This window comes from Haliaeetus leucocephalus, unplaced genomic scaffold (assembly GCF_000737465.1).
Source record: "Haliaeetus leucocephalus isolate CR32 unplaced genomic scaffold, Haliaeetus_leucocephalus-4.0 Scaffold819, whole genome shotgun sequence".
NCBI classification, from domain to species: Eukaryota; Metazoa; Chordata; class Aves; order Accipitriformes; family Accipitridae; genus Haliaeetus; species Haliaeetus leucocephalus.
The window spans coordinates 118,627-145,068 of record NW_010973255.1 but is presented as its reverse complement, the minus strand read 5'-3'; the positions used below and the strand labels follow the sequence as shown (position 1 = coordinate 145,068).

Below are 26,442 nucleotides of genomic sequence, written 5' to 3'. Positions count from 1 at the left end.
GTCAAAGCTTTTTGGAGGCAAAGATGTAGAACAGGTGAAATCCCTTCTGTATTGCAATGATAGTCTGTTATAGGTTAGTGACATGAAACCAAGACTTGGAACACAGGGAGAAAAAAAAAAAAAGAAAGAAGGAAGCAGCCTAGACCGCATCCCTTCATCTAGAAAATGTCTATTTTAACTCCCCTTCAATCCTTCAGTTGTGGAGTATTAGAAGAGACTAGCAGGCTTAAGACACAGCTGTTCTCACCTTCCTTTTATGTTTATTTATAGATGTAGTCTATCATTTCCCACCTACTATCCAATTAATAATGGCTCTGCCTTTACCAGAAGGGCTGATTAAAACTATGTGTACCTCAGCAAGACCTCATTTAATTCCTCCTTCACAGTAACTATATAGGTTAACTCCTCCCTGGGTTCTACGTGTTATCCAGCTTTGGTTTTGTGTCCACCCCATAATCTGTCTTTTTCAAAACCAGGCAGTTGTACACAGCTATCATTAACTTCAGTATAGGAATGGCCTTAGATGTCCAAACACTCTGCAGATATGTTAGCCTATCTAGGTTCTCATATTGTATCCACTGCTGGCATACCTGGCAACCTGACTCAAGGAAAAGCTTGGCAGACTCCTTAGTTCAGGGTTCAGCTCTACAACTGTGCACAATTTACCAGATGGTATTGTACTACTGACATCTCTTTTTATATGGTAGGTAGCATTAGCAGGTCAGGCTACAAAGGTCAGGAAAGTCACAAAAGCATAAATGATGTGAAAGCTCATTTCCTAGCACAGCTTCAGCTACTGATCCAAAATTGGAACACGATTGAGTTCTAAACTTTGCCCTGATCCTGTAAATGAGAAATGTCCCTTGGGTCCCACACCAGCCCTCACTATGGGGTTTCAGAGGTGAAAACAAAAGCCTTACTTATCATCCTTTTCATAGATGTTGAGCCCCAAGGCATCAACCCCCAGCCAAAGGTCAGTTCCTTTCTTATTCTTGATTTCAAAGTAGTTGATTCCATACATCTCCAGGTCTTGAGCAATCTTCAGGTATTCCAGCATGGCGTTCTCTCTGGTTGAGACAGGAAGGAGAGCAGATGTTAGCTTCTCATTTATCTGACTATCTCAGAAAGCACAAAGCCCTCAGAAGAAACAGGTAGCTTTTCCTAAACCGACACATCAAACAGAGGAGTTAAAACTGAATATTCACCATCTGGGATTCACTTTGGAAGTTACACTATTACACCTGTGAGCACACACACACAGAGTACTCCCATTTACCAAGCCCTAGTATTTCCAGATGGAAAATTAGCAACATTCATCTCTCTCAGCATTCATCCTTGTCTCAAGGTAGTCAGTAGGAAAGGTATAGTATCTGAACTTTCCGCATCTGCCAATGCAAATGCTTCAATGAACATAAGGTTAGACATACACCTTTACTTTTTTTCCACTCAAAGCCATCACTGATGGCTGGATCTTCAGGAAGAAGACACTATCCTCAGCACCAGTGCAAATATCCTACTGAGTTTTACCATGTGATTCAATGCTGGACTAGAAAATATACACCAAGAGTTCCCCCACACAGGTGACCCTTGGAGTCTATTTCAAAGCATGTTGTACAACTGCAAGGGTAAGGTCATCAACCAGCAACAAAGTGTCCAGCCTAAGGACCAATACCAAACACTTACTTCAGCATGCCACTGTGTTCAGCATGCCACACCTGGATCCGTTCTTCCCATTGCTCTCTGGAGAGTTTATGCTGGTCCATCACCCTACACAAGGAAAGAGGTATTAGCAAGATTAGACTTTATGTTCTACAGTATCCACTGATGCTGATCTTTGCTATAGCCTTACTGAAAAATTAGTCCCACCCATGAAGCCTTACTGAAACCAAGAGGAAGATCCTACCCAGCCCAAAGATGTACTCTGTGAAGCAGAGCTGAATTGCTCTGAATGAACAAAAACCCTCCGCAAAGCCTTTCTGGTCACCGATCAGGGACATGAGAGGCGTAAGCAGAGCACCGCAAAAGAATCACATATATGCTGTAGACATCAGAGGGTTAAAGCAAAGCAAAAGTTGGTGTCATTCCTGGAATTAGACACTGCTGCAGAGTGTCATCAGGACTTCAGGAAGTGTAAACAGAAGCATTTGTCTGATAACATACACTTATCCTGTGTGGGGATGGCCTATGTAGCCTCAGGACATGCTTTCCAGATACAAGATTTTTAGGACTGTACATTAGGATTAAGGACACACAACACAACCTTCTTCAAGGATGAAACATTCTTGACTGAATGCTGCTCTTTTCTTCTTAAAGAGAAGACATTCATACTGCCAGTTACCAGCATGGCAGCAATGTTTAGGAAAGAAAAGCCAAATTCAAAGTATACTTCCTCTCCCTAACTAACCCAAGGAGAGAGCACAAAAACATACACTAATATGACAGATAGAACTAAAAGAAGGAAAAAATCTGAATGCATACAGTTCAATTAAAAAAATAAATAAATCATGCTTTCAGTGAAATTCTTTGTATTTAACTACAATACAAATTCTTGACTTTAAAAAAAACCCCAAACTACAACAAAAAAAACCACCAAAAAAATGGGAGACTGCATCAACCAACTCCTTCACCTTTGGGGGATCAGACGTTCTGAATTGAGGTATCCAGGCTTGTGCACATCTTTGTTGTAATCTCCAAATTTGGCCTGCACAGCATAGGAGCCAAGAAGTACTGCTGTTTCAGGAGGACAGTAGATCTCATCGCTGAGGATCCCTTCCTTCACCTGCAGGAAGAAGAGCTTCTGTGTGATGTCCTGGATCAGCTCTTCAGACACATCTTCTGGGAAGAACTTGGCACGGAATTTGAACTGGAGGGGATTCTCCTTTCTGATTTCTTGAGCAGAAACCTGAGGACATAGGTAACACCACAACTGAGCAAGGTTGCAAACAACAGAATAAATTGCTTTCACACAGAGGAAAAAGATTTGAGGGATTTGCCTTAAGAGGTGACTAGCAACTCATTACTAGAATTCCTTAATTCTGGCTGCTTACTGGTATGAGAACACAGGGGAGACACATTATGTTTTCCAACTAAGCTAGTAAATTCTGTTTGCAAAGCCATGGTCACTGGAGAATGATTTACCATGCTGTATCAGATGGTAAACCCATCCAGTATGGTATGTGTTTGATGGAGAACAGCCCCCTGACATTAAAAAGGTATGTCTGACTGCCCCATCAAGAAAAACAGTTCACACCTTCATAAGAACTGCAAGTCCGCAAACAAGAGCACATCAGAGGCATCACTGTTCTGTTACAACTGCCAAGCCTTGAAGTGACCTATCTTTCTGATTAGTGCAACAACTGATCCTGCACAAGCAGAGACTAAAACCATCACTAGCCAAGATGTTCCTCCAGTCACAGCAAGAAGAGCTGCTTCCACCCACCAAAGTACAATATCAAGTTACTGCTGTATATCTGACCAATGCTAGAAAGCTTTCTACAATTCACACGGAAAGGGCAAACTTCCACCATGCCACACCTCACCCCAATCATTCCCATAGAGGTTACAAAGTTCCCTCTAAAAATAACGGTGGAGTTATGAGAATTAGGGAACAATCAACAACAGGTACAAGGTTTATAAAGTTGCAGCCAATAACACATCAGGAATCACGTAAGCTTTAACCTTTGTTCAGCAATTAGCCCGAAGTCTGTTACCTTTTTATCAAGCTTCAGCCAAGTCTGGAATCCTTTGTTGTCCACATACTGAAGACCAAAGTACCACACTTCTCGCAAACCTATGGTTTTAACCACCTGCAACAGAAAGGTCAAAAAAGAGTTATTGTAGGTAACAGTTCACTTGAGGTCCAGGTATCCCCGCATCACCTGCAGGTGCAGGCAACAGCCTATATCTACTCATCTGGCATCTCTTAATTTCATCCTGTAGACAAAGATATACAGCTGCCATAGTAGATGACAGCAATGGCACAGGCTAAGCTACTTGTCCCACCCAGTTCCTAGGACAAGATGATTCTGGGGAAACCGGGAGAGACAAACAGGGTGACAGGCCATCAACTGCTAGACTGGTACACTGGCAGCAGGTGGGGCTTCTGCTTGCTTCTATCTACTGGCCCCGCTTAAAACTGTACTTGGTGAAGCAGACGAGTTACTTCTTGTAGCTTGTAGCTTTTCCGAAGCTTATGGTGAGATGGTCTGTAATGGTGTTAGTACTAACGACAACTAGTAAGCAGTACTAATAGCTCAAGTGATCTTGTCTGCCAGTCACCAAAGATTATTTGGCTGGAGGAAGCAACTGAGGGATGCTTCACACAGCTGCTGCGGTAAGCTCCCTGTGCGGTTTTGAGAATTAAAACAAGCTGCATGTATTCTCAGTCAAGGGCATTCTTTTTTTAACTCACAGAAAGGCTGGTTTTGAAGGACAAAATATACTGATGGCCCAACATTAGGATAAATTTCATTTCAGATATTGTAAATACTAACCAGACGAAAGATCCAGAAACACCATCCATTGACAGGATGGCACACTTACTAGTAAAAATAGTCCTGTTTGGACATGTCCCTTTTCCTCAGTGGAGGAGATAGCCTAACAAGTTCCTGACCTCCTCCTACTCTTGACCGCTTGTTCTTAGAGCCCAGTAGTTTGCTGCCAGCTCATCTACCTGTAAAGCTGTGCTCTAGACAGAGACGAGATCTGGAAAGATTCACTACATAACATCAATGAAGTAATCCAGATATGTATTTGCAGAGTAGACCCTCAAAAAGTGATGTAGGCATCACCACAGGGAGCCGAACTGAGTTGGAAGGCAAGAGCTTTTTAAAACCACTTTGCAAGTCAGGACAGTGTGACAAGACTTGAGAGGGTGTAGTTACATGTGTTACAAGAAGTCTAAGATCTCAACCAAGGATCTGTTTCACCCTTCCCATTTATAGTATTGCTGAAGACACTCTAGCTGGAGAGCAGACTTGAGAGAGACAATGATTCTAGGATACTTAATTAGTTTTTGCTGTAGTTTCCCTTAAATTTTCTTACTGATGAGCTAGAAGCCAACAGTCTGTACCTGGAAGCCAGAGCTTCCTGGGGTTGTAAGGAAAAACGCACCATTCTGATTAGCACTCTGAGAATTACTGTTTGTGTGACGTTGAATAACAGGTAAATCTATAAAGTTTAATGATATAAGCAGACCAAGCAAATTGCTTAGTAGTATGAAAAATGTCACAAAGCAAATATAATTTTTAAGGATAAAGAGGTCAGTGCCTACTAGTTGAAGAAATGAGATAGCTTCATAGCTAGACACTGTGGGCTGTATTCAGACTATGGTTTATATATACTACTTCAGCAGGGTCATAAGGAACTACTTATAACTAACTAGAGTTTATGTTAAAAAAAACCAACCCAACAAACAAAAAACCCCAAACCCCACAACTTTTTTTTAAAAGATCTGGGGTCTGAAAATGCTTCAGCCTTTACTTGACTAAAATCCTTTTCCCTCCACCCCCAAAGTGGCTTGTTTCACCACAGAGCAGACAAATTTTCTGACAGCTAGATAGATGTATTTTTAGAAGGGTCAGAACTGGGCTTTACTCAATCTAGCAGAAAAGCAGGGGTATGTTGAGCATGGTACTTCCTATTGCACAAAAGTGTGTTGCAACTTTGTTAAAATAAGAGAGTTGTGTAAATCAAGCAGTTATCAGGTCATCATCTCTGAATGACTCTTGCAACAGAAAAAGTACACATTTTCTATAAATCAAGTTAGAAATATTGCAGAAGTTATGACCCCTCAAGTTCTTCCCAAAACCTAAAGGCAAGGAAGGAGAAAGTATTAAGCTAAACTTCACAATTTGACCATTTGAGTTCCAATACGAAGAACAAAGACATGAATGTTTTAGACTGTATGCTGGGAAACTGTTTATAAACTTCCTCCATAGCAAAACAAGGAAGAACTAAGAACCAAGGCATTACATTCAAGATGGGAGACACCTCCATGCCCTCCTCAAATGCATGAAGCAGCAAATCTTAAGTCTGCCCATTCCACCCAGAAACGCATTGACTCCCAGCAACTGCCAGTGGCACACTCTCCTCCATTTGAATTTGAAATCCTCCATTTCCTTGTGGCCAGGATGGCACACAACTGCCTGGGAGGTACTCCAGCCAGCTGCAGAGCCCACTGCATTGGTTCTCGGGACACCTCAGACCATTGTGGAGCAAACTCTGCACAGGTCTCACTTGAGCAGAGCTGAATTCAATATTCACAGGTTTCCATTATTTCCCCCTTTCTATAAAAGGGAGCTATAATCCACCTTATGTGCAGGACACACTTATGCTAGAAAAGCCTAAAGCACAAGGGCACTGCCAGAGTAGTTTTGCTAGCTGACAGCCAGGCCAAGAAATCATTTTGTGGTTTTTAAAAATAGCCTGCTTCTTCAACGCCCTTTTCCGCCCACAGTTTGCAGTTCAAGTGGAGCCACTCCCCATACCTGCGAAAACCTGTTGCCTCCACAGGCTTTATCTGAGTGTAAACTCCATCTGAGATAAGGGTCTAGTAAAAAGCTTGCACAGCAGAAGTGAAAAGATGTCAGAACAGTTGCAGCTAAACATACAGTCTTCACCTTCCCCAGTTTTGTGCTGCACAATTCTACCTTGCTAGAAGCCACACTTCTCTTGATATGCAGAAGTGCACCCTAACAAGGTATGGACTATAGGTAAGAATTTCCAATCACAGGTTTTAAACCTGAGCCATAGAATGTAAGAAGCAAATCTTCACGAGGTGATAGTCTATCCCAGTAGTGCAGTCTTCAGAAATCCAGAACTACCTAGACAGCAAGGTAGAAGTATCTTGGATCTGAAGCATCCTGCCTTCTTCCATGTTCTCAGGATTTTGTGCTTCTGTGCTGGAGGTCAAGAAAGTAGCTTCTCTTCTGCCAGAGAGATGACTCTGGCTCTTAACAGATGTAAACATTAGTGAATAAATGGGGGAAAAAAGTCCTTATTGAAACCTTGTCCTAAGGAACACAGGACATACTTACACTGTCTGATCTAAGGCATTGCTTTTAAAAACCTGGCTTTTAGTCATTTGGATTTTTGTACCCTCAAAGATGAAGCCAGAGTTCTCTGTTTTGGGTTAACATGGAAAGGGCTGAGGGAGGAAGGTACCCCAATGCAAGGGTGATCAGCAGTGAATGGAAGGTCAAACACCAGATGCTGGTTCCATAAAAATTCAGGTTTCATATGCACTTCACCAAATTCCCAGTCAATGAATACTTGAAGTTTATTCCACATTAGTAATAATCAAAAGGAATTCAAGTTAGATTTAATGCTAAACACAATCTGTAGTACTCTGTTTGGTCCTGTGAAGTTCTGCAGTGATTATAATTTGGTTTCCTCCTTTCACTCCCTCCAAGAACCCACTAAATGTTTTCTTTGTCTTTTTGTGGTGTTTGGTTTTTTTTGTTGTTTTTTTTTTTGTTGTTTTGGAAAAGTACTTCTCACTGCACAGTTGCCATAAGGCCTAGCAAGTTCTAGCTAACTCACTGAAATGAGAAATTGTACCAAAAAAACTTAGAAGGAATGGACATTGTTCAGCCAGTTCTGCCTCCTTGAGTTAAAGCTCAACCACCCTTTGACATCAAGGCTAGGAGGGGACAAGGGGAAAAGTGCAGAGGAATTGCTGTAACACTTTATAAACAGCTTAGTATGTGTAACTGAAGTCTACATAGATCAATTCTTAGTTTTCAGGGTTCCAGCAGGACTAGCTAAAGCAAACTTTTTTTTTTAAATTCCAGAACAGCAAGTTACATTTTTCTGCTGAAATCTAGGCCTTGCTTGATTTTTATAAGAGCAAGCTACTTAAGAAAAGAATAAGAAAGTTTTACAAAGTGCTCTTCATTTATTTTAGTTGTCTTTATCTGACTTTTGTAGGTCCATCTCCAAACAGATGTGTATATTTTTAATGCAGTAGCAGGAAGAATAACAGTAAGGGAGGAGAATCTTGACTACTCATGCCTTTCACTTCCCTGGGAACCCCCAGAAGAAGGCTAGACAAGTCTCTGCTCCACCCTGCTGTACAGGGGCTTCTTACAAGGCATGCTGCTATAGTTGCTGCATGGAGATCACAAACTCTTCTGTTTTTCCAGTAGTTTGGAAAACTTGAACACTTGTGGCAAGTGGCTACCTCCAACCCAGCTTCTGAATGAATATGCAGCTATGCCTATGCTTTCGTCAGCCACCTGAAGACCTGATTCTGAAGAGTTTTATGCACAGGGACAACATTTCAACTTCAGAATTTAAGAAATAAATAAGAGCTAAGCTCTATTTCAAAGAGGTGCATTTTTACACACTACCTATGCTGTCTAAATATTTTAGATCCCTTATGACACTTCATCACCCAACACTGCTAGGAAGACAGGTTTCACTGGAACATAGCATACCTGCAAGAATTTTTGGTTTTTTCTTTTATTGTGATGGAATTTAGAGACCTCAGTTCAGACCAGATTAGGAGGCGGAGAGAAGAAAGAAAGGCAGGTTTGGAATCCAGTCTTAAGATAACACTATAGTCTGAAATGTACTCCAAGCTTAAACAACAAGAGCCCATACCAACCCTTCACTGACCTGGTCAAACAGCTGTTTGCCTGTAGTGTTTGGCTGGATGGCAAACTCCAGCTCTGCATCCATAGTAACAACTCGAACATTGATCTAAGGAGAAAAACAAAAAGCATTACGTAAGATGTATTGAAAGCTATTTCTCAGTGTTAACACAGAACTTCATGTACAATACAGTCTCCACGCTTTAATGCACTACTGTAACCTCTATAATATACACACTTAGGCCCCAATTAGATTTGTGTTATCACACAAGCAAACTTAATTGGGGCACTGACTTTGCTGTCTTATCCAGATTGCTCTGCAGGTTTTCCTACTCAGCACAGGATTGGACTGACCTTCTGGCTAAATGAGAGGGCGTTTCAGAGTTGACCATTTCCAGGCCTAAACCCCCGTGGAATAAGAGCTCCTGTGAGTGCACAGCATAGCTGCCTGCAGGCCATCCCTTGGATTACGAAAGGCCCTAATGACTAAATTAAATTTAAGACTTATAATTTAACTTCCATTTATATTAGAGCTGGAATTAATCTGAGGTTTTAAAGGCAAAAGGCTGCAGATTATTCTTACGAAGCAATCGGCATTAACCTGATAAATGTTCATTCTTTCCCTCATAAAAATCTACTCAGCACATAAAAACAGCAGTTATGGGTACTGAATGATACTACAGGGCAAGAGTTCACAAAGCTATTGCTGTTAGTGAAGAAACAACACAACCAGATTTACTGCAATGGCAGAAGTAGACTGCAAGACAGAGGTTACTATTGTATGCAGAAGGCAAGAGTGTTTAATGACTAGAAAAAGTCTATTAGCTTTTAATCAAGAGGCAAAAGCAGCAACTAAGCTTGCAGGGAATAGCATAAGGACCTGCAAAATGGCAAATCAGGAAAGGATTATCTCCAACTGTTCTGACTACAGGAGATTATATTGCTTGCAATATTATACTATGTGTCAAAAAACCCAACAACCCCAAAACAAACATAAAACCCCCAAACTGGGATGATCACGTAGTATAGTTCTACTAACAAGTTAGATTTGTAGCTTGGTATCTTAAAGGAAAGAGAAGATAAAGTAGACACAAGGCAAGGCCAGACAACAGGTAAGCTACAGGCAGATAAGATTTCATGACAATTTCCCCATATTTTATAAATGTCACGTTACTGAAATCCAGAGCTAACAGACCAGGAGAGCCTGCTACAGCTGGTGCCCAGCACAGAGGCACACATTTGAAAAAACAAGAGGAAGGGGCAGAAGAGGAATAGAATCACTCACTACAAAGCCTTGACACTGCAGCAGTTTCCAGCCACTTAATTATGTATATTTAAGCTCTAGGATAAATGTCAGGTAAAACAATGTTATGGTTAACACAGAACTGTGAATAAAACAAGTTGCCTCAGCTAGTTTCAGACAAATATAATAGAAAATTTTGCATTCATTTTTTAGTGAGACATGAAGGCCTCAAGTGTCTTTTAGCCTTTATATTGTTTCTTTCTCCTGCTCTCTCCCAGATGACAGAGGACCCTCCTATAGAAAGATGACTGAAGATGGTTCCTAAGTCATGAAACCCCAGAACTGAACCAGAGAAGATGACTGCTTAGGTGTCCTGTCATTTTCAAGCTGTATTTTTAAAGGAGTGTCCTTTAAATTAGGATTAAAAACAACAACAAAAAAAAATTCCTCTAAAAGCAACAAGAAAGAACAAGTAAGAAAGGTTTTCTAAGAGTTCCTTTTCCCATCTGTAGCATTTGGGATCGATAATGGAGCATGGAAGTGTGCTTAAGGCTTTCTTTCTGTGCCTTAAGAACCAAAGGTTTCCCAAACAGTGTTTCCAGTGTAGGAAGGGGGGGAAGTTCAGATACCAAATTCTCAGCAACAGCAAGGCTGCAATTGGAAAATGTGACCTTAAAAAGCTCTTGTTGCTTAATCCCTCTCAACAATAAATCCCTAATCATATTCTAATCCTTTTCTACCCCCTTCAAGAAAACATATGCTTGTAATCCGCAGTTTTGTATTGTGCAAGTTATTTGTACTTCTGGCTAAAACACCTCAGTGGGTATAAAGTAAGTATCCTTTACAAGCTAAAGGACTTGAAAGGCTGTGCTTCCCGCTCCTTACCAGAAAACTTGCAGGTTGTTGGCTGAGCACAGAATTCCAGCTGGTACCAGTACGTTCGTCTTTTACTCCATCTCCTTCGTGGTTATTTGCTAGTAAAAAAATGTAAACTCCCTAGTCTAGGGAAATACCCTGTATTACTCCAATCCTAAAAGACCCTTCCAGATACAGTCCCCTTCCTAAAGGATCAGCTACATAGTGAGCTATTTAGTGCTAAAGCCATCTACTTGCTACACCTTTTAAGAATTATTTTAGTATTAAGACCAAAAATTTAAGTCATCTGCTTTCCATTTCAATCATTTAAAGCCATAAGCGTGTAGGAACATGACTACTTGGTTATCCAACAAGCTTTCAAGGACACTTGGGAGATGTGGTAAAGGTTAATTTCTGTGTTCTTAAAGGACTGAACAACCAGCAGGCTAAAGAGGAATTCCCTGGTGTCCCTGCTGTGTCCTCAGACAAGCTGCTAGCCACATGACAGGCAGAGCAAGAAGAGACAGGGCCTCAATTGTCAGTTGTCACTTCAATGAGTTGATGACTGCCTGGGAAAATCCTTTGGGTCTCCTTCCTGCCATACTAAGTCCTCTTGCTTCTCATCTCCAAACCTTAGCCTTGATTTCAAGAAGAACATAATGGTTTTAACAGTGTTCTAAACAGATGTCCTACAACCACTCCACGCAAGCTTTTAGCCACAGAGAAGCTGGTAGTGAAGCAGGCAAGTGGAGCTTAACCCACTTGAAACCCTGATTTAGACCATCTGAAGAAACCTTGACATCTGTTAGGCTAAGAGGTGATCAGTTTGGCATTCAGCTCAGACCACATGAAACTCCCCATGGTGCCAAGACGATCAAATCAAAACCCAAGGTGCTAACCAATTCAAGATATTGTTGGGGAGGAAAACAGAGTAACTCAGACTAAGTTCTATCAGCAACAAAAAGAGCAAGACACAGTTAAGACAACTTTCACAAGTCCTGCTTACCCTGTGTAGGCAAGGCAGGTCATTTGTAAGATCCCTACCAAATCCTGGCAGTACCCCAGGACAAAATTGAAGGCATAACCAAAAGGAAAGCAGGTCTTAATTGTTTCAGAACACAGGTGAGTGGAGAGCGGAGAAGAGCACATGGCTGTTATACATGAAATAAGGATGTTTAAATGCACATAGCATGCTAAAAACCCTAGACAGTAAATTTTAACTTCCTTCTCCTCAATAGGCCAATGACATAACACTTCATGGTTATATTTTTATGTTGAAGAGTAACATACTTAAAATGAACAACAAATAGCACCTTAGAAGGTTTGCTCGTGTGTATGAAAACATTACAAGGTTTTCCTCTTCCCCATCTTAGGATGCATAAAATTCCTAACCAAAAAACATGCTTTTGAAAAGGCAATGCCATTTCCATTAAACGGAAAAAAAGCTCCATGAATCGTAACAGACAACAGAAACAGAAGAAATTACTACACCAAATGACTGAACACAAATTCCATGACCTCAGATTGTTCAGGGTGGACTGTAACACGTTACCTACATTTCCAGCTGGGACAAGAGAGTAGAAGTAAGATGAAAGATCAAACTGGAGAGAACTTCAGAATATAGTTTAAATAATCATAAAGCTGTGGAAAGTTCTTGTACTAGAAGTTACAGTACTTAGAATGGGATCTTCCCTCCTTTAGCAATGCCCTCAAGTCATGCACTTGTTCTTACTTGCTTTTGATTTTTTGTTAAGACAACATCTCTTCTAATGCTAAGTCAGTAGATCAATCTATGGGACACTGCAGCCTTTCAGAGACCGCGCACCATACAGTATCTAACTTGGAAAATTAAAGTGCCATTTGAAAAACATTCAGAAAACATTGTCTCTTAAGGAGGCAACACATTGCCAACCAGCTGAGTGGCAACATCTTCTCTGTGTAAGATCCAAGACCTAGATGGGAACCCAAGATGACATTGCCTCTTCAATCTCTTCCTAGCATAAATGCCCAGTTTCCAGGTGTGTTGGACACTATGCATGCACAGGTAAGTTTTTTTCTGAAGTCTGACTCTTGATCTACAGCCTGTTGGTGCAGAATCCATCTCTGGTTGCAGGCAGCATAGTATCTTTGAAGTTAACCATCCCCCTCCTGGTACTGCAGCTCCACCACAAAACATCCTACACTGAAGGGGAAAAAGAAGGCAGAACAGGAGAAAAACCCACAGCACTCACACACAGTAAGCCATCATGGATATTTTGCATCCTGATGCATGAAAATAAATACCCCTTAAGTTCACTTGCATAATAAAATAGTTCAGTGACACCATGAAGTTGTGCAAGTAATTTAAAATACCATACAATTTATTTCCAGTGAATACCTAAGATAAAGGGCAGCAAATACCAACTCTTACCCGTACACAAGACAAACCAGTACTTAACATGTTGCATATCATTATCATTATGCAGCACTAAATGCCTCAGACAATGCTCAGGAATGTTTTCTTCCTCTTTCCAAGGAGGGATAAAGACCAGAGTCTCTTAAATAGCAGGTTTATGAGTACAAATGCTAGTGAAGTATCTTTCCAAGTGGTGGCAATTACCAGTATCATAGTGGAGAAACCTAGACAGGCATGCCTTCTTTCTTCAGTCACTGGATGTCTGGAAATCCCAGGAAAGTAGCTATTACATGTAAACAGATCAACTGCACAGCACAGAGGAGATAAGGGGTTTTGAAGCGCTGTACCTGCACAGCACATAGTGTGAAAAACAGCATGAAGGCCTGTTAACGTTTCTTGCACATACGCAAACTGACAGTATAGCACATGGACATGCTTGTGCTGAAGGAATGTAACAGTCTTAACAACAAATAAGCCAAAGTAGTGGTATTAAGAATACTATTAAGAAAGCAGTAGTATTAAACTTACATCCTCTCTTCTGCATGTCTACTCTTCCACCACACAAGCAATAACTACTATTGTACTTGTAATAAATAACAGACAAGCTTTTTGCCCTGAGTTGCAATGCATCTGCATGGATGAAGTAATCTCATTTCAACCTTAGCACCCAGACCTGTTTGTAGACATGTGTAGTGATTAGGTATCTGGTAATAGGAAAAGCAATTTCTCGTAGCAGCATCAGAAGGGCACTGAAACTGCTCTCTATTCTTCCACCTTCCATGCACTAGTGTTTGTTAGTTCCAGGCCCAACAATAAAGAAAAATATTGTGCTAACTGATGGAGTAACTGTAGTCCCAGCTCCTGGAAACTATTTTGGGAAATTTTTTAATTTTGACTAGAGAAAAAAAATCCTAGAAGCTCCAGAGCTCAGAGCTGACCTGCTAACACTTCAGCATCTGCATTTCTGTCCTCCACAAGTTACTTAAGTCAACAGCTAATGGCTCAGAGACTGTGGAAAGGAGAGGACAAGTCTGGGAAGGTAAGTAGCACAAATAACCCAAGCAACTGGAGAGATATTAGTTCTATTTATTATATTATTCTTTAGTACTTATGAACACCAATGTGTCAAGAACACAGCACCTGGAGCCTGTTCTGTTTCTTCTCTGACAGAATACCCTGCCTGAGGGATCAAACCTCATGTAGTAACATATTTGATGTGGTCCCATATGACATAGACTAGGCATACAACAAACCTGAGCCATATGAAATTACAACCAAAGGACAAGTTGTGCACCTAAATTCTCCATAGCTTCTGTCAAAAGCAGGAGACAATGTCATGAATATCAAAGCAAATGATCAATTCTATTTGCTGCTGCAGGACTGCCAAAACACAGACTCCCTCCTAGTTGGGCTCAGCACCTTCATCTTGCTGAACTACTGTAGGGACACATTCTGACCTCTTCATGGCAGGCCAGGGTCTTGAAAGTGGGATGACAGTGTGGTGGGGTGGAAGGAGTAAGAAAGCACAGCTAAGTATTCTCACGGTCCCTGGAAGACATAGTGCACTTAGAAGTTCACAGACAGCACCCAATCAAGAATGAAAAAGAAACTCTTTAGGAGGACAGGGCTGGAATTCAAAGATCTTGGTAGGTCTGAGAAATAGTTACAGGTGCTACACTTGGAAAGGTGAGAATGGACATGAGGCAGATGAAGAGATGAACAAATTACAGGCTTGCAAACAATGGGCTACAACAGTATTGTAGACAAGGATATAGTCTATTATAATCCTCAGAAAAACACCACATTTCCTGGTGTGATGCTGTTGCATAGAAGGAAAAATTACATTCTTGAGTGTCACTGGAAGCATTACAGAAGGTAACTATTCTGCTCTGCTTGCCTGATGACTTGCCAATTGGAATGCTGTCACCTAAATTTGAACGCTTCTTTTGGAAGGGAGCAAGTTAATCAAGGAAAGTCTGCACTAATCTGCAGGTCAGGTGTTTTGGGGTTGATTGCAGGGTTTGGGGGTGGGGAGATGGGGAGGGTGTTTCAAACTGGACTTGATTTGTTAGCATGGAACTGATCTCTTCCAAATGCGAGTTGCCTGAAACATTAAGCGTTTATAGAGCAGACAGCAACTTTTAAACCCACAAGGAGAAAAACACCAAAAAGCCCTCTTATTTGGCAGGCTGGGCAACAGGAAAAGAAGCCATAATTGCTAGAGTGGTAAGATACTGGGAAACTATATAAGCACTTCCATGCAGCCTTCAGACAACACAGGTTCAAGTCTTCCCCAGTGCTACATTTTTATGATGTAAAGGATCTCCAAGAAGCTAAAATGTGAAGGCAAATAACAAACCTGCAATTTCTCTTCTATGGGAAAGAGAATCTGATTCCTATGAGAGTGGGAAAGAGATGTACAGCACAACACTGAAGAAAGCCTTTCAGTAGGATCCGCATGCTCCTCCCCTGCCAGAATCCTTTCTGCACTACCTGCCCAACACCTAGCATTTCAGAGAGGGCAGTGGCAGCACAGCAAAATAGTCCTGAGTGTTCCCTTCCACACCGCTGAGCACACAGTCTGCTGACAAGGGAGAAAACAGCCTCATCAGTTAACAAGCCATGAATGGGGACAGCCTTATTGGCATCCACTTGACTGACAAGGCAAGCTCACTGCACCCATTTAACCGACCCAGTTTCTCAGCATACCATGTTAAATCAAAAAGACCCGACGGGGAACCGAAGGACATGTTCCATTTCAAATTTCTTTGTGTTAAATGTTGCTTCCTCATTGCAAAGAAATGGGAACATTAAGTCACATTCCACTGGAATTCCTCCAAGTCTGTGAAGCAGAGTTGGGTACTGCTGCATTTGCAACAGGTAAAACTAGAGTTGAGCAGGGTGGTCTTCGTTCCTTAAAACCTTGCTCACCTTTCCCAGAAGAGGAGGAAACACCACTGAGGATAAATACAGTTGTATATATATAATCCAGAAGCTAGCAGTTACCTTAAAATTGTCCAGCATGGTTGTTAGCCTTAAATACTAGTCAACTTTAATGCAACAGCTTGTACAACTGTATTTTTTTTGGTAGTAATCCTCAGCATTTAAGGAGCAATAACTATATCAGCTATACTTAACTGAAATTTCTTAAGTTTACTCAAGGCAATAGGAGCCCAGGTATTTGCTGCTGTCATGTAAGGTGAAAAAGCCTTATAACAACTTACATGGAAGTTTTTGTGAAGAAAGAAAAAGTGCTTTGAGGTAAAGCCAAGAATAATTTTGAAGTGAAATCTTAAAGCCAGACTCTTTTGGATGAAGCAGAGCGGGGGGGGAAACTTATGTGGGCAGGAAAACCTTGAATACTCAGATCTGGGGAGTCATCCAGAAATTCCAGTTTTAGCAAAGCAGGTTGAATTTTCAGAATAAACTTCCCCCTCCCTGCCAGCATACACAAACAGATCACAAGAGAGCCAACCCATTGAGTTTGGTTTTGCAGCCACGTCACCTGACTCTTCTTTGTGAGATACCATGAAACCTTCTTTATAATTAAACATGAAGATAATCCTAGAATGTAAATTCAAACTTTTTTAGTTTAGATATGCAGAAGAAGATGCCATAGTAAATTACACGCCTATCTCAGTTTCCTTAACCAAAGCCTGATATATGTTCTGTCAGCATATAACAACTCCATAGCAGGCATCTGTGTGAAAAGCTGAGAAGCAGTCATGGCTGTAATTCAGTTCTTTATCTTAGGCCAAGCAATAACACTCTGCACGCCAGATGATCACAAAGATTTCACGCAGGTATGGCAAGCACACACGACACTGCTTTTCTGACAGCCCTGATTCCCAAATGCCTAAGCCTCAGCCAGACTTCCAGCATTCTCCACCTCTGGTCAGCTCTGTAAAGTTAACATTAGATGCTCAGTGAAACAGTAAAACCAAGTAAGTACTCTTCCCAGAGAAAAATCTTTCTCCACCCACCAAAGTTTCCCCCAACTCTTTCCTAACAAGCAAACTACATTGTTCTGTCTCGCCTTAGGAAGAAGTTGAAAAATTGAGGCCTTCTTAGAATTTAAAAATTCAATTTTTTAAAAAATGTAAAATTACCTAGGGACAGCTCTGTGATCTACCAAGACATAAAGCAATGCCATTTAAGCCTGAAAGGCCCCAGGATATTGCCCTTAAACTAAGCCCCGTACACTTGGGGAGCCCAGATGTTTTTCATGCAAAATACTTGCTCTCACTTTCTATGAGGGATGTAGGAATGGTTTACTTGAACACAGACAACATTAGCAAGCAGCAGTAGAGTTTATGGTGTTCTGTTGAAATACATTAACATTCACTTTAAAGACTTTCTGACACTGTATAATACTCTATTAGCATTGTCGGAATATCTGTGCACAAGCAGCAGTCTGTTCGTTAAAGAAGGAACACAGAGCCAGTGACAGCAGGCTTAGCACAGCACCACTGCTTGGATCAGCCATTTGCCCTCAACAGATGTTAGGATGGATTTAGGAGCACAGACTGCAGCAACAATAGGTCCTTTGTACCTAGAGGATAAATACAGAGGGAAGCTACAGGCCACTGCTTCAAACTTCTTCGTACACAGACTGTTTTATCGTGACAGCTGTTGCATCTAATTAAATACAACAAAGTTGCGAGATGAAGATTTTACACATGAAGTTTAAAGAAAGCCCCACCACCAATCCTCAAATAAGGTTTATCTGAAGAAGTCACTCAGAGTCCAGAACGAATCACATCATCTTTTGTGGTCTTTCATCAGAAACGTCAGCATAGGGCCAAGTGCAGATAATCTAGAGGTTTAAGATCTGAAGTTTTATCATTTCAGAGTCTTTTAAACAACTTAACATCACCAGTATTTATGTGAGTCAGCTACATAAAGTGATATGATCCTTCTGCAATCCCTGCACGGGAAAATAAAAAATAACCGAGTGTCTTCTAGGCTTGATCCAGAACACAAACACCATTTCATATTTCTGCTTGGCTTTTTCATTTGGAAATGACAGGCACACAACAATTTATGCAAAAGCTGAACTCCACAGTACCAAGTCACAACAAACAGTGGCAGGGTCTGAAGGCATGAATAATCTAAATAAAAGCTATAACAGCCTCAGAGCTTCCCCTGAATCTGAGCACCAATACTGGTGCCTTTTATTCCAATGCTTATGCAGAGGCATAAATTCCAGAGAGCAATGTGCATGGAAAACCCAGAGCCATTCCAAAGAGTCCAAAGTCTGAGAGATACTCACCTGGAGACCAGGCAACAACACAGCCTGTCAGCACACAGCTCTCAGCACTTTCAGTAGAGCCTGTATGAACAGTACTAGCACAAGGTACAATGATTGTTCTTCTAAGGTGGAAGAGAGGCACATTATATTGGAGCAAGGCGGGCTGTGTGAACACAAGGAGAGCCTGTGACTTACTCTCTCACAGGATTATGCCTGGCAGGTTTAAGGGGACCAAGAACCAACTATTGGAGAAACATTCTTAACGACTGTAGTCTTTCCAGATGGAGACATTACAGGATGCAAAGCAGTATTTTCATCAGATCTGAACTGGAAGAAGCTCAAGCATGTTCAAAGGCATGGAGTAATTTCCATGCAAGGATCAACTAAACTAGTTGAGGCTTCTCAGTTTGGAAGAAAATTAACTGAGGTGAGGACGTAAGAGCATGTAAATTCATGAGTTACATGAACAGGGTGGACAAGGATCACATGTTCATTGCTCTACCAATAGAATTACTACCCGGCATCAACACTCTAAACAAGAAAAATTTTTTTCAAGTAGTGCTGTAGCAAGGAGTTTTGTAGATAACTTTCCAAACAATGTGAAGGTTATCTAGGACAGCCTTTGTTAAAGCATACTGTGGATGCTGGAGTTCACATGGTTTCAAGGGGAGACTGGACAAGTTCACAGAAATCCATTTAGTAACTCATTATATAGGAACTTTCAGCCTCCAATACCTCAGTAGCTCAGAGGAAAGCAATGATGCGTATCTTTGAAATACTCTTCCTCAGGCATCAGCTTTTGGCCAACATCAGAGGTATACTATTAGGCTACAGGGGCTTTCTGCCTGACATAGCAAGGCCAGCCATGTTCTTATAGAAGTCAAAGTGCAGAATGAACATGAACTCCATTTGCTTAAGGAGAAATAGCAGTGTAACAAGTCACGCAAGGCCCAGTAATGATGTATGGTCATTCTGCATTCTAGATACGAATCCATTTGTCGAAGAGGGATTTACTGATTCGATACCCCACCCTTCTGTTTTACTTGTTCTATAATCAGCCTCTTTCATTTTACCTCATGGACTTTGGTGGAACATACCACATGGCATTTGTGAAATTTATGAGTGGGATTAGGTGATGTGATCACCTCTGGTAGCTTGATAACCTGATCTACGTCCAATACACTACAATGCTTACACTTCCCAACAAGGTACTTCAAACAGTATGCAACAGGTACTATTTGCTCCCAGATAAAGGCAGGTCATCGCAAGTCCTGGAATGTCACCTAAGCACAAAGAGATTGCTCTTGTGACATTATAGATTCTACAGGAAAAGTGATTGGAATGATTGGCAAAATAGCCCTTCCTGACCCCTAAAACAGCTTGAGGGCTTCCAAGATGAAACTCTTCACAGGCCCTTCACTACAGAAGTGTGATGGCAAGCAAACATGCACCAGTGATTCCCAAAGTGTACACAGAACACTGTGGAGGCAGAAAGGGTAACTTTCAAAAGTTTGCCTGCACAGCTGTATCAGTTTTTAAACCATGACCTCTCCCTGGTCTGTCCAGCCCGGGTTATGACAACTGAGTATCAGAGTATCAATTATGCAAATCCACCCCACGTACTTTGTCTACCAGGAACTTTCTATAATCACTTATCTCTACAAAAACAAAAAGTTAAGCAAACTAAGCTTTCACAATTAAAGTGTATTCAGCTAGATGTTAAAGAATAACTTTAGCTCCCACAAAGAACTCTGAAGCCCAGATCCTACAGTACAGACTTTGAAGTCCTCTGCTGGGCTACACAGGATAAATTCAGGCACCCCAATACAAATGTGAGATTCTTTAATCTCTATTTCTTCAGGTAGCAGGCAGCTCACAGATCTGCTCTATGCATCTGCAGAATGGTGATCTCTTAGCAGAACTGAGCAGCTCTAGACCCATTTCATAAGCCTGCTCAAGACTCATCAACTGGATGTCCACCCACTCGCATCCCCAGAGGAGCCTTTCTCACACATGTTCCACACTGAGGTTAAAACAACCACAGCAAACATGGACATTTGCATGCAAAATCAAGAGAGGAAGAGATGGCGATAGTGATGACTCTAAGTTTTACAAAATAGCTAGTGCACTTGCTCATGAAAGTGGGAGGGAGAAGCAAGTGCACAATAACCCTCTCTCAAACAGGGCAATTCCATACTCCCTTCTCAAAGCTAGCAGAAGGTTACAGACCTTGTGTAGGGGTGCCAGCACCTCTTCCATTGAGCCTACACAATAGCTAGCCAAATACAAGTCCTTGGTCATCAAGCAACAGTTTATCTTGCTGACTCAATTAGAAGATGAGAGTTCTGCATTTTAATTCTTAGACTCAGGATTTTTATTTTAATTGACAGCTGATAATATCAGGTGCTTATCAGTCCCAGCTGAACACATGGTTGCTACTCATGCTCTCTCAAAGATGACAGCAGATGCAGAGAAGGCAGGTGATTTTTCCCCACTACAAAGTAGGAATTAGAAAGAGAAACAAAATCTGGATCTGAACAGAGGAGCAACATGGAGGCAATATGGTTAGCTGTTACACTGAGCTACGCCTTGTTTCCAGCCTCAAATAGCAAGTTTTCTCTCTTTCCTAGGGGAAAGGATCCCATACACTGCTCAGTAAAAGCCAGAGACTTCAGCTGCTTCTGCAAAGAGCTGTACTTCTCAGCTCACAGGCTAAATGTTATCTAATGCTGAAACCAGGCTTCAAAGCAAGCACACAACACAGCTAAAATACATTACTTAACACAGCATGCAGGGTGGTTCAGTGATCTTGGGCAGCACTGCCGTCCTTCAAGGTCAATTGAGTGATTATGGGATTTACAGTGCGCATAAAGCTCTTTGGACACAGAGTGCCAAACAAGAATGACAGTGATGCGGGAATCTTCAGTGGTCATCAGTAAGTCTTATTCTCTAAAAGTCCTGACACACTGCAGCTTTTTTTCATGGACAGAGGAAGACATTCATGTGGGCGGAGGGGGAGAGAAGAACAGGAAGGCTTATCTCTCCCCCTCTGCCCTTTAACTAGGCTAAGAAATTCTTTAAGTAGTGACTAACACAACCGTTGTTAACACCCTTGATTTCTCTGCAGCAGCTAACATCCCAGAACAAACTGCCCTCAGAAATGCTTACTTGGCTCATGGAGTAATTCAGGTTTTTGGCACAATTGCGAGCTCATTCTCTTAGAACTCTAGTCATCTGTGAACTACTCCCTAAACTTACTATTAATAGAAACCTCCACCTTCCTTTTGCAGCTATGAGTGGGAGTTCTCACGTTTGGCAAATGGAAGCTTCCTTACGTTTCCATTTTGCACCAGAGTATACACCTCCTGGTATCAAGTACACCATACACCATATCATCTGATGTACTGCAATTGGTGCTCATAAGGAAAGGGTAAGATTTTATTCCCAACTAAATCTATAGCTATCCATAAGCTAAGAGTATTTTAATTAATCATAAGCACTTAAGGATATGAAAAAATATTTTTATTTCAGTCCAGTTATAGCAATCTGCTGTGAAGAACTCTGAGATGAAATTGCTATGTGTAGTTAGAAGATACACAGTCAAAAAATAAATTGAGAAGATCTGGGAACACTTATTATTATTATTAATTATTTGCATTTAGAATAAATTCCTGTCACTACGCTTACAACTCTTTGGGCTGGCTTATCATAAACTTGTTGAATTTTTAATGCCACGATCTGTTCACAGGCAGCTAAAGGTTTGGCAGAAGACTTGCATGCTGTCTTCAAGTTCATTTTTCAGAATTCACGTATATTCAACATCGAACAGGTATGGAGGACTTGTCTAACCACTTAATGCCTAGCATACACTAGCACATTATTAACAACACAGGGCTGGGAAAAACCTTTTGAGTCATCAGTTCCAGTTCCCCACTCCTACAGGCAGCAGCATTAAATTGTGTCCTTGTCAAACATTATCTTAAGGGATGTTAGGTCTTGGAACAGTCTCCTAATAAGACCAACGTGGGGGGGGGGACACAGGACAGATGGACACACACCAACCACCCCCACCCCCCCCACTCCCCCCTTAACTGCTCTAATTTTAACTGCTCTAATATTTAAAAGTCTCTTAAACCACAAGTTCTGCTTAAAGCAGTTCTTCCTCCTCTTTGTAATTTAAACCCCCTACATTTTATACAGGTTAAGGAAGAGGTAACTTGTTGAATTCTACCAGGCTAAACTAGCCAAGCACTCTTATCGTGGGGTGGCTTTCTGCCTCTAGTCATCCCAAAACCCTTCTCTAGGTTCTGCTTTGAATTTGTCTCCCCTGGACACAGGTAAGTGCAACATATATTCAAGGAAAGATCTCACTAGCACCCTCTATTAATGCTTTCCATTAGAGAAACCCTATGCATTGCAGATGACATAGACAAGACAGTCATACTACCACTGATTAACCCATATCCTTCTATCCTATATAGTGGGGGACCTTCTTTCCCCACCCCTGCAAGTTTAACTATTGCAATGGGACCTTATTACCCAGTCCTTCAATCCCTTTCATATGATGGCCCTCTGCATCAATAATACCTCCCCCTCAACAGCAAGACATTAGCAGATTTCATTCGTATGCTTAGCTTTCTGACCACAGGCCATTAGTAAAGGTATTAAAAAAATAGTGCTTCTGGATATTATTCGCTTGTATTTTCTCTTTAGCACCAGAAGCTGTTAGATTGCATTTACTGCTGTCGTCTCTTTACAGTTTTATACACATGCACACAAGTATTAAAAGCTCGTGTGACACTGTATCAAATGCTCCACTGCAAAGCTGACTTCACTTCTTGTGAAGCTTTAAGTTTTTTCCCCAAGAGGCAACAAAAAAACCCCCACCTTCGATAAAGTAACAGGCCAGATCAAATTAACAGGTCTGTAGACCAGAGATCACGTTTCCTTCTCCTTCGGTAAGTAATGTTCATTAGCCTGCAGCCATGCTGTTCTAGCCACAATTTATTAGATTGGTTTGTTTTGCAAAAGGATATAATTCAGCTAAAACACCATCTATTCAATGAGTCAAACAGAAATAAACTAGTAACATGCATTTAGGAAAAACACAGAAAGCACACAGACACTGCAGTAATGAAAAGATGCAAGGCTGAACAAATAAGTTTATTTAGCATTTCACTTGTTTCCAGATAACACAGCAAGATTTGGACAAGATGACACGTCTTGCATTTCCTTACAGAATAATTCACCACCTGTGAAGCCTAACGAACCTCTGTACAGACTAGGTAGAAATTGTGTATCTGAACTGTTGATGAACTCCCAGCCATAAACCCTTATGAACTGGGTACAAGTTATATATTTATAGCTTACCTCAGAGCGATCTCGTTACTTTGTAACTGTTACACATGGCAGAATGTCCGTGTTAAATTATAAATCAACACTTGCCTATATTAACAAATATATCAGAATTATTTTCTGGACTGTTACTAAAATTTGAGCACTGTAAACGTGCATCAGATCCAACTAATTGTGATTAAACGGTACCACAGAACGTGGAAAACAGTTGGCTTTCTAGCACTTCACTTTGGTACTCAATTAAAATACAAAATCACTAACATTCTAGTGTTAATGGACTTACTGTTTGTTTACTGTGAACAAATACATTACAAACATGATCTGTAAGCTTTGTGCGTGCATGCATGCATAATTCATGTTAAAACAGAAGTTTCATATAAAGGTTTAACTTAGTGGTTTGGGGGGTGGGTGGGTGTTGCCAAAATTTTGCTTTCTGTCATCTTAACCTTTACTTGTAAACAACTGATGACTAGTGTGTCAAACTTCACGCACAACGGCATGAAGTCTGCCAAACAACATCATATTTACTTATGCCATGCAGACAAGACACATGCAAACAAGCGCAGGTAATAAATATTTAGTACCCATGTCAAATACACATCAGAAACTAAAACTGCTTCCCTGTGCGTCCCAAGGGTTCATGCCATCATTCCTCACGCATGCCAAAGGCTGTTGTCACATTCATCCCCAGCACCATTCTCCCTCTGGAGCAACAGCTTTACGTCCTCTTTCCCTGCTCCCTGCAAACTGAGAGGAATCCTATTTATCTGTATTAAGACCAAATGAGCTGGTTTGGGAAGGATCCAAATCCAGTCGCAGTCTGACGCAGTCAGACCAAACAGTGTGTTTTATTAAAATAACGTCTGCAAAATTCCTCTTTTTGGTTTACAGTAAGGTGGCAGTTAGCCGTACTGATCAGCAGATTAAAAAAAAAAAAAGGTGCTTATATTGTACAAACTATTGACACAGGGTCTTGTCCATAAATCCCAGCCAGTAGGTCATGTCTCAGAAATCATTAGAGTACAACTGTCCTTCCCCAGCGGAAGGTGGTTTACACCATCCACCTTTGCTATTCACTGGCTAGTCAGCCAAGAAACAAAAATCACCATCTATGAGGCAATATGAGCATAGCTGTGCCAGGTAAAAGGATTAACACAGCTGGTTTTTTGTTGTTTTTTTTTGTTTGTTTGTTTGTTTTTAAGAGATTAAAGAGTTTTTCCACACCTATCCATGGCTTCCAGTATGACTTAGTCCTAAAGCAGGATTTCAGATTATTCTGACCAGGAAATTTCAAGAAAGCACTCTGTAATTAGCAAATGGGTAATAAGGCAATGAGAGATTATTCACATACAACCTTTTATATCCATGCTTTGTAAATTATGTATTTGATCCCCAGTTGCGGAAGGGTCCTTCCAGTATACAGTTTCATACGCAGTAATATATCACCTCCTACTGATAAAAGACACCCAGGGAGATAGAAGAGTTAGCAGTTCTTAAAAGGATTGAGCACTTTTTTTTTTTTTTGGTAGGTTTACAGAAACTGCAATGTAAGTTAACCTAAGCACTCCTTTTTAAAAAAAAAAAAGTAAACCAACTTTAATGTTACGGTGGTAAAACATCAATTGCTTATTACCATAAAGATAAGCTTGTTTACTCCCATTTCACAGGGTGTAGCTAACACATAAGTCCTTCACTACACTGCATTTTAAGAACTATTGCCTCTGTTGAAAATAGATAGCAACAACAATCTGTTCCGATTATGCTCTTCGGAGTTCAAAAGTGCGTCTGCTCCAATGACTGCTCAAAGCTTTGCATTAGGCAGTTGGTTCCTCAAGGGAATTATCGTTTCTAACTGGCACGGCAGTACCAGACTTTAAAACAAAACAAGCGAAAAACCCACTAGAATACCGGCGGCGGGCAGCGGTGGGGAGGTGGTGGTGTCCAGAACAAGCCGACAGAGAAATCCAGCGCTTGGCCTCTCAAGCACGGCTCCCGAGGCTCCTTCCCCCGCACCTCCGGCCCACCCGAGGGGCCGCCGGCCGGCCGGCCACGGCTCCGGCGCCGCTCCGGAGGGCCCACGCAACATCTGAAGCGAGCCGCTCTCGTTTCCCCTCCTGCTTGAAGTAGCCGCTTATTTGGTTCTGGGGCGCCTGCGTGAAGCGGGGGGGTGCCCGCCGCTCCCTCCCTCCCTCCTCGGAGAACTTCTGCGGCAAAGCCCCGTCCCGCTACGGCGCGCTCGGCCCACGGGCGCGGCGGGGACCTGGACGCGGCCGTTGCAGCGCGGGGGCGGCAGCACCCCCGGCAAAAGCCCACGGCGCAGCACCGGGAGGCGACCGCCCCGTCAGCCGCCCGGGCTCGGGCGGCGGCGCCGCTACGGCTCCGCAGAGCGCCTGTCTCCCTCCCCCCGTGCCCCACGTACCGGCTTCGGCATTTTGAGGGCTGCGGGTGCTTCTCCGGCTCCCAAGAGAAACGTTCATGCAGCGGCTGCCTCGCCTCAGCCGAGCGCCCTGTGAGGAGGAGGAGGAAGGAGCCGCTCCCGGCCACGGCGGCAGCACGCCCCACGAGTGCCACGCCGGCCGCCCGGCGGCCGTTAAGTACGCAGGTGGGGCCGCCGCGGTGATTCAACGCCGACGGCCATTACCCGCCGCTCCCCGCCCCCCCCCGAGCGTGGGGCCGAGTCTCGCCCAGCCGCCGGGCTCCCCCACCGGCCTCGCTTCGACGCCACCCTCTCTCCCCCCGGGACGCAGGG

The 26,442-nt window shown here is 42.0% G+C and overlaps 1 protein-coding gene across 2 annotated transcripts in view; it reads right to left on the bottom strand.

Annotated features, from left to right (window-relative positions):
- The window catches only part of EZR (ezrin), a 36,719-nt gene extending 10,518 nt beyond the window's left edge, over positions 1 to 26,201 (bottom strand). Inside the window, exons 1-6 of one of the 2 annotated variants that reach the window (XM_010581827.1) lie at positions 26,113 to 26,201; positions 8,620 to 8,703; positions 3,711 to 3,806; positions 2,628 to 2,902; positions 1,684 to 1,767; positions 921 to 1,067 (exon numbers count right to left, since the gene is read on the bottom strand). In XM_010581827.1, coding sequence (XP_010580129.1) covers positions 921 to 1,067; positions 1,684 to 1,767; positions 2,628 to 2,902; positions 3,711 to 3,806; positions 8,620 to 8,703; positions 26,113 to 26,124 — 698 coding nt within the window. In that variant the 5' untranslated portion in view covers positions 26,125 to 26,201. Of the gene's footprint in view, positions 1 to 920; positions 1,068 to 1,683; positions 1,768 to 2,627; positions 2,903 to 3,710; positions 3,807 to 8,619; positions 8,704 to 26,112 lie in introns of those variants that run through there. The other variant, XM_010581828.1, reaches the window with a different exon arrangement.
- Positions 26,202 to 26,442: the final 241 nt, after the last annotated feature.